Source organism: Stegastes partitus, unplaced genomic scaffold (genome assembly GCF_000690725.1).
Source record: "Stegastes partitus isolate 25-593 unplaced genomic scaffold, Stegastes_partitus-1.0.2 Scaffold586, whole genome shotgun sequence".
In the NCBI taxonomy this organism is placed as follows: Eukaryota; Metazoa; Chordata; class Actinopteri; family Pomacentridae; genus Stegastes; species Stegastes partitus.
In genome coordinates, this window is record NW_007578317.1 from 162694 (window position 1) to 171820 (window position 9127).

At 42.8% G+C, this 9127-nt stretch overlaps 2 protein-coding genes across 2 annotated transcripts in view; both read right to left on the reverse strand.

Moving 5' to 3' along the window:
- Positions 1 to 413, reverse strand: part of gpr153 (G protein-coupled receptor 153) — a 35866-nt gene extending 35453 nt beyond the window's left edge. The window contains exon 1 of the mRNA XM_008288980.1: positions 343 to 413. The gene's annotated coding sequence lies outside the window, so the exon portion shown is untranslated. The remainder of the gene's footprint in view (positions 1 to 342) is intronic.
- A 6687-nt stretch (positions 414 to 7100) lies between these two features.
- acot7 (acyl-CoA thioesterase 7) overlaps positions 7101 to 9127 on the reverse strand; it is a 63266-nt gene continuing 61239 nt past the window's right edge. Inside the window, exon 9 of the mRNA XM_008288981.1 lies at positions 7101 to 7626. Coding sequence (XP_008287203.1) covers positions 7528 to 7626 — 99 coding nt within the window. The 3' untranslated portion in view covers positions 7101 to 7527. The remainder of the gene's footprint in view (positions 7627 to 9127) is intronic.

Below are 9127 nucleotides of genomic sequence, written 5' to 3' on the forward strand. Positions count from 1 at the left end.
AGTCCTGATGCAAACTACATCCAGGTTCTTGGTGCTCATGGCGTCTGTCTCCTGTCACAGCGTGCTCAGCTCACATTCAATGTTAATGGCGCTTCTCACTTAGTTAAGTTAGTGTCTTAACACCGCAGGACACATCTGCACTGTGGCTCCACAGGAATGTCACGTATTTACTCAAATATTCATTCACACACTTTGTTTTTTTTTTTTCCCCCTCCACGCTGTTCGTGCAGCAGGACACCACCTGTTTGGACCGAGCCTTGCTATTTCTTTGTTTTGTTTGTTGACATGCATTATGAAGGCTGAGTGACATTATTCTAATCAGCTGTGTGAGGCTCCTCTTACCTTTCACACGCTGCTTTCCAGGCTCCTAGCCGCTCATTGTTCCGGCTCAGGGATGGAAACACAGTCTCAGGCGGTTCGGCTCCGGGAAAGTGGCGCTTTTATTATTACATCCCCCCCCCCCAAAAAAAAAAAAAAAGCGCGTCGACAGCATCAAGTTAAAGGAAATGACCTGCGAAATGAAGGATGAAGCCCTGGAACAGCTGGACTCCTGTTGTACGCGCTCCTTCTTTGCCCTCTTTTGTCTCGTTGATTGAAGAGGAGGCAATAAAAAAATAATAAAAAATTATTAAGCAGTTTGGTTAGAAAAAAAAATGTCAGTTTCTCCTCCAGGCAGCGGCAAGTCGCACTAAAACGCCTGGAGAAAAAAAAAATTAGGAAAAACACGAAATTCTCCTTCTGCTTTCCGACACTGACGAGGCGAGCGACGGACGAGGCATGACTGCTGCGCGCTCCCGACCAAATCACGCTCGTCCGCGACTCAGACGCTCCGTGGCCGTGGGAGTGAACCGCAATAAGAAATAATTCATGGAAAAGAGGTCGGCATTTTGACAGAGCCAGAGCAAGCTACTGCATGTTGCACATTTGCTCTGTGAAAAAAAAAAAAATGTAAAGAAAAATAAAATGAAACAACAGGCCTCGCGACCTCTTGCATATTTTTATTTTTTTATTTTTTTGCTAAAGGTCTAATTTGAATGCACCTTATTACAAACAGGAGAAAAGCTTTTTTTTTTTTTTTTTTTTTTTACAGTGAGCTACGTGTTTCAGAATTGCACTGAAGCTATTCACTTTCATTATTCCAACACTTTAAAGATGCATTGAACTCCTGTAAATATCACTCATGCACGTTATTTCCTCGTGTTATTCATGCTCCTTTAAATGGGTCTTTTCATTGACATTATACGACTTTGTTATGTAAGACTCCTTCCCTGGATGATTCTGTAAGAGCTGCTTTCCACCCGCAGGGCTGAGATTGTACCCAGTGAGAAAACTAATAGGCCCTACATGAGAGCAGAGACACAGAGATGTCCCTGGTGCCTTGGTTTTTGCAACTATTATAAGGATTACTTTCTTTTTCATTTATTTGCTGGATGCTCTGATGAGCAGCGCGCGGCCTCTTCGCTTCCCCATTCATTAAAACAGATGCACACACAACCACATCTGGGAGCTGCCCTGCGCTCTACACTGCCACTACACTGTTCATTGCTGAAGTGTCTTTAAAACAAACAAAAAAAATACTAAGGCAGTATTGAACATTTCCCACACAGTCAATACTTTCAACATTAAAAGCTGCACTGAAGCCTCAGGGATTGCTTTCTAATTTTTCAGGTCACATGGGAGGAGGGGGGGAAAAAACACTCCCTGTTAACTAAATCCTGTAAATTTAGCCTGTTTGGCCAAATATGTCATTATGTAAGGACAAGGTTTTAAAAATGTTGGACTAAAACCACAGGGAGAGGTGCACAGGAGAGAAAGATTCTTGCTTCCTCAGAGGGAAAAAATGGATGCCAAACATCCACGTGAGGTTATCAGGAGAGGACCCAAATGGAAACACAAACGCAGGCTTCAAAACAAACAAAAAAAAGGAAGTTTAGTCCCAGCTGGTGCAAAAAAAATAACTGCCAAAGGCAACCACAAATCCAAAAGGGCAATAACTAAACTGAAAGGTTTACCAAAACCAAATGCACAAACCAGAGAAACATGGAAAGAACTCAGGCACATAAACAGAAGGTAAGCAGACGAAATGGCAACAAAAGCCCTTTTCAGACATGGGATATGTGACGTTACTGGGCTCATCAATTCATTAAAGTAATGACATGCGAGTCGTTCAAACATACTGTATGCCACTTCTCTCTAAAGTTCCTCCTGTTTGTCAGTCAGATTAGACAATACACAATAGACTAAATCTAAGCTAAGAGCAGTTTATCAAATCTCAGTTTATAATCTCCTGAACACTGACTTGCTGTTAGAACCTGATCCATCCTGTCTTCATGTTGGGGATAATTTATAATTATAGGATTGACAGGTATTTGAAACAACAAATTAAGATGTGGCTGACAGCTTACCTGTCCAACGTGAAGAAAAGGAGACTGTGACTTACCGTTCGATCCTTGTCCGAACTGATCCTGTCTCCACGTCAGGGATAATTTATAATGACAAGTAATCAGTGAAGCTACAGGTGCTGTTGTTCCACTTGTGTGAATGTGCTCGTGTATCCATCCATGTGACTGGATGAAATTCAGACTTGATATAGAAATGTTACGAGGTTTGGCCAAGTAAGACGGAAGAGTGACCAGGGTGCTCATTTAGACGTGACACATTCAGTCGCCATCAGATTATTAGAAAGCAGTGCATATTGGGCAAGGGCTTAAACACTCTATAAACACAGAGGAGCTGAAAAACAGGCAGAAGAAGACACGGGTGAAACCTGTGAGGGTGGGCCAGATCACCAAAAAGGAGGGAAAACCCTTAAAGAGAAGAAACGTGACAACAAACACAAGGAAGAAGAATTTCAAAATCAAACATTAAGCAAAATAACCAAAAACAATGGCTTTGGACATCTTGCTTCCTTGTGAACATGTTATTTTTAGAATGCTAGTAGCTGATTGCTGAAGTGCAAACTTACCAATAATGCTACTCGATCACAATTTGCCACAGTTAGCATTTTTGTTGCTAACTTAAATAGTCTTAAATATGTCTTTTTCTAAACAACCCTTTAGGTGATCATCATCTAGAGTGGCAGGCATCCTCTCTACTTTTAAGATAAGCTTTAAAACTTTTGATAAAGCTGATAGTTAATATTGGCACAGGTGACTGAACCACTACTTCATCAAGCTCCTGTATAAGCTACTATGTTGTTGAGGGGCTTCTCATTATGCACTAACACCTGTGATCTATACTTTCCTCTCATTATCTCTCCATACATTGGCATGTTAAGAACTTTGTGTCTTCTTTCTGCTGTTTTTTTCTCCTCCTCTCTGCAGGTATCTCTGGAGCTACACCAGAGCTGTTGACCATTCTTTTATACGTTGTCTGTGTGCTGTTCTGTTTTCTCTTTACCCTCAGCCAAACCAGTTCAGACAGATGGCTGCTGGTTCTGTTGGAGGTCTCTTCCTGTTAAAGGGGAGTTTATTCTTCACACTATCACCACAGATCTTTGGGGATCTTTGTTGGAGTTCTCTCTATAATAAAGCTTTGTAAGTATGTTGAGAATCGCGGGTGTATAAATAAAACTGAACTGAACCGACAAAGTGAATACAAAAGCCGTCTGGTTTTTAGTGGTTTTCAATAACTGGGATACACTGAAGAGTTGTTCAAAGCTGTCTTTGCGGTCTCGTTGCTCGTCCTGCTGGATTTCACCACCCGTTTCTAAAGGTGACACAGCATCACTCGACCTTAGCAATGGAATTGGAAATAGAGGCAAAGCACAAGCCAGGTTATAAAAAGACTGAGTTTTCCTTTGACAGCATATTCCAAATAGAAATATAACAACCTTTACACCCCAGCGATCATGTCATGGTGGTACATGGTGCACATCAGAGCTGCATCGACTCACTGACGGAGCTTGAACAAGCTTCCTCTGAGGTATGTAGACAAATGTGTGCATTTTCAGCTCACAGAACTTTCTGTAGAAGAAATGTCTGAACTACAACTGTGGAATTAACACAACAGCAATGTGTTGTCAACATGTGTTTTGTGAAGGATTTATAAAGCCATAGATTAGCGCTGGAAGATTTTTTTAAATTTTGGAAAGGAGTTCTTAAAATTTCAAACGACAGCATCTGACGTAGAGACCCCGTTGACGAAACACAACCTGGGAAGATGGAAGAGAAGCTGATTGTGCAACCAATAGGTGTGTGTGAGAGGAAGAGAACAAAAGATTGGACCTGTGAAGGAAAATGATTCAAAATCTTTCTGTGTGGGAGCATGTGTACATTTCCTGGCCACTTGAAAGTGAATGACGCAAATTGATTCAGAAAACACGCTCAAACCATCATTTCAGAGAACAGCGGTGCTACATTAGTACAGTGTGACTCCGCAGGAGCCGGCTCAGACCTACCTTTATCTCAGAGACGTTTTACAGCGCTCATTATTAGGTTGTCAGGGTTAAATGAGTCAGGACTGCTTCGGCAAATCGGTCAGAGGCTGCATGAATTAGCGATCCATTAAAAGGATTACAATGGGCATCAATTAATGTTGGCCTCTTGTGGGTTCGCAGCAAAGACGCATATTTCTGGTGATAGCTTGTACAAGTGTAACAAGGTTTTGGGTATGACAGTACATGCAGGTGAAGCCTATATTTTTGTTGTACTTTAAATGTAAATATGTCAATTATTGGGACTGGGAAGAGGAGTATGTGTGATGCTATGTGACCTAGAAGTAAAAAGAAACAGAAGGCATTCCCGCCCACTGGCACTGGTCTGCTGCCGCTTCACCCATCATCAGCTCCACCATCTCACATCCCATCACACTCACAGAAACAGCAACATTTTAATACTTAACGCCGTTTTGAACGCCCTGTTGGTGCGCTTTCTTGCAATCTGCTTTCACACATTGTCTCAGGATCGCCACGTCTCTGTGCAGAAGAGTTTGTGTGCCTTACAGTCAGATTAGGCCAAATTTAGAAGCACCTCCAGTGAGGTCCGCTGCAGCTGAAAAAGAGGTACCAGGCCAGACAAAGTACAGTCCATCACCTACTCCTCTGCAAGGAAAGCCCTGCTGGCTCCAAGCCCAGATCACACAGAGAGGCTGAATGTAGGACTCGCATCTCGGCTCTGTGAAAGTGTTCCAGGAAGCACAAACAAAACAACTTTTTCAGAAAAAAAACCCCGAAACATTGTGCTTTTTAAACCATTTTCAGTGTGAGGCCTTTGTCTTCAAGCAGCTGCAACTTCTGCCAACAAACTTGACAGAAGCGATGCCTCATACAAATATTGACAGACTTATTTGCACGAGTGACCTTCAAGTCTAATGTGCACACTGTTCAGGTTTCTGTGTCTTGTCTCGTGTGTGGAATCAAAGCTCCTGCTGCCAGAAAATGACTGACGAGATACTCTTGAGCTGCGAGCACAATGAGGAGAAAAATGCAAGGGAGGTCGCTTAGGTAATGAAAGCCAATAGTTTTTCTGAACGCCACCTCGCTTTATCATTTATCCTTCCTTCAGTGGCCTTAATGGTTTTTCTGCTGCACCAGAAGATCACTCATCTGAGCAGCCTTGTCAATCTTCCCTGCACCGGGCTACTCAGAGTGCTGCTATCCCCTCATTTAGATGCAAAGACATGAGTGGAAATGTGAGATCAGCTTTTTTTTTTTTTTTGCCGTCGTTTCTTTATTCTTATTATTACCAAAGTGGGGAAAAGCAGATTGACATGTAACCTCCTCTGGTGTCTTTCCCCCGTCGTAGGCACATTGAGTTTATACTGCGGGTCACAGGCAAAAAGATTATTTCCACGAGATGCAATTTAGACATTTTTGCTGCGAGCTGAAAGAGAAACATCTATTTCTGATAATCATCTCATCCATTTTAAGCTTGTTCTTCCCCATAAGTAACGATGGTTACCATACTGTGTCCTCTACTTATAAAAGCCAGCTGCTACCGGTTGAAATGGCTGAAGACAGTGATGAATATTGTTGTGAATGATGAGAAATTATACAGTTTCTGACTGTTTTCACAACGGGGACAGTCAGGCGAGCCTATGCGGATGTCATACGCGAGGCAGATGCTTTTCAGTGAGGTCATATTTCCCAGAAGTCTTGTCTTTGCCATCTGAGATGCATCCTGTCTCCCTGTATTGTGCTCTCCCTCCCTGTGCTCTCCTTCTCCCACAAGATGCCTCTACTTCACTGGGGTTAAAAATAGACATATCCCCCCGGTGCAGCTTGGGCCTAACTTTATTTTCATGGGGGAAATGAAAAGCACACATACTGAGCTGGCTGGAGGGACAGAGGGAGAAACAATAACCTTGAAGATCCAATGACAAATTAGTTTCTGTCCGCGTAAGAAAAACAGCATGAGGAACAAAGGTCCAAACAATAGGGCGTTTTACTGAGGTTTAGATCTCTGCTGCTCTCGTCTCTTCATTGAGCTCTCTCGCTGGGCTTTAATCTTTTTTATTCCACTTTGGTTTTGATCTCAAATTAGTCCCTGCTATCTGTTGCACAGGATTGAAGCCTACCTACTCCTCTGACAAATCTAGTTTGAGTGTCTGAAATGAAATGCAAACGAAGAACCAATCCTCCCAAATAGAGTTATTTTTATGGCAGGTTAAAAACCATCGTCCTCAGTCCTGACACGGCTATACTGATATTGATCTGAAGGAAATGGGACTTCTCTTTTTTTGCCAGTTGTGGTTTTTATCAAGCAGTGCAAAAATCCCCACAGACAAAGATGGCTAGGAGATGAAACAGAGGAGGAGACAAAAGAACAAATGGAGTGGATGAGAGAAGCAAGAAAGCGACGCCGAAAGAGAACGGAGACGGATGGGGACGTGCTGGAGAGCAGGAGAGGGAAAGGAGAGTATGGTGAGGCAGAGCTGGAGTCAGAGTGTGACAGACAGGCAGAGGAGGAGGAGGAGGAGGAGGAAGGAGGGGGTGGGGATGTGGGAGAGTTGAGTCAAACCCCCCCGAGCTCCCCTGATTTCTCTGTGAAAGACACAGTGCTGAAAAGATGGATAGCGTGTGCCCTCTCTGCCAAGGCATGCCCAAGACAATGACATCATCATCATCAAACTAGCAAGGACACGAGGCGAGAGCCCCAGACTCACGCTTGAATCTTTTATTCATTATTATTCACTCACTTATTCATCATTTTCCCTGCGCTCAGACTATCACTTTGCACTGACACGATCATTAAGTCTTCGTACTTGCAGAGGTTCTGCAACCAAAATAGTACTTCTACTTGCACACGCAGTCAGACTGTCACTTTGCGCTGACAGTCATCATAGATAGTCTTCATAGAAATCTCCTCAAAATAAAATATGTACTCTTACTTTTACATACTTATACAGCTATATGTGGACACTTTGGTGTGCAGCACAGAGAAAAGAAAAATCATCACAGGTTCAGGTTCGACAGGAGGCTACAATCACAGAGCAGGATAGAGGGTTTTAACTTTCCTTCATATTGTATATGTTGTGTGGGGTTAATATTCTGTTGTTGGAGGCGTTTAATTCTGGTGAGCAGCAGCGTCACTGCTTGCGCTCCTTATCTGCGAGTCTCTTTGCTTTATTCTGGAGGTAACGAGCTTTGCCCTCCTCGAAACGTCTCTGCTCCTCCTCTCCTTCAACCTACAGGAAAGAAAAGAAGACAAAACAAGAATTGGATTCAGGCACATTTATCATCTATGCATATTGTGCACTGGAATTTTTTTCCCCTTTCTGTTATTACATTAACTGTGGGCATGAAGCTCTGATCTAATTTAGCAGACCGTGTAATCGTAGATGCCATTCATCTTCTTGCTGAAGTACCAAACAAATGATTGAAACCTGGAGAGGCCCTGCATTGTGAGCATAAAGTATGCAGAAGAATGCATTCAAGTAAAGTTGAGCGAAAAATAAAGGGGGTGATTTGAGAGGCATTTGCAGGACACAGACACATCTGAAACTTCTGTAGCTGCAGGATTTCCAATAACGTATTATAGCGAGCATCATGAATGTGTCGCCTGTAGCAAGATTTTTGGATTAATGCAACAATGATGGCAAGATTGACGGAATCCAGAACAACTACTCCTCGTGTTGCACAACATTTGATCAACTAAAGCTGCAAAAATGATCATTTTAATGATTTTAGTGACTGTTGGTTTATCATCTGATCAGGTCGTACCTTCTCGTGACCACACTCTTCCATCATTAAGTAACAGCCTCGTGCAGTATTACCCTTTTTGATACTGATTGCACCATGACACACGGAAATTCTGGAAACCCCCCCCCCTTTGGATATACAGCTGCTATGAATCTCTTTTACATTTTTGTATTTTATTCTGTGCAGCATTTTCAATCCTGTGAAGAAGAAATCCTTTTTTTACCTTCACTTACGTTGGAGCTGGGTTTGGCTGCTGTTTCGTGGGAGGAAGCACTCGCTAGTCTGTACAGTTTAATTAGACTGCCTGGCAACCTCATGACTTAAACAACAACACCACCACCGGTGACCGTGTCAACACTTACTTTTATGGTGCTGCTTGCCTTCCCACTCCCTCATCTGTTCCCACAAAAAGCGGTGCATACGAGCTTTTTTGTGTGCTTTTTAAAAATGCACTGTACGAGCAAATGCTGGCGTTAATGACATATTCAGATGAAGGCTCGTTGCTGTGCACACACCAGGTGGTTGGCAGATTCAAGAGCACCTGCCACTCAGAGAAACAGGGTGCAAAGCTGACAGATGGCACCTTAACTTTATGGAGAGAGCAGGGTGGCAAAAAAATATGACAAAACATCATGCCAGGGACAAGCCCAAGAGGGGGTAGAGGAGGAGGACGAGGGTGGTCCGACTCAAACGTGATGAGGTTATTAAAATAGTGACGGCGAAATGCAAACACAACACCAGTGGGAATATCTTATGTGCAGAACAGGTTGAGGAGCATACAGCTGTAGAATTGGTTTGTTTGTTGTATGCTGGTTATATAACAGTCAGCATACTGCTCAGTCAGTTTTGCTTTTGCCGTTCAGCTGAAAGTAATGGATAATTCCAGTTCATTGACTTTCAGAAGAAAAAAAAAAAGGGAAAGAAAGACCACACTTCAACAAGCATTTTCAAAAAAATAACATGAACAGAGATGGTGCTCCATTTTTC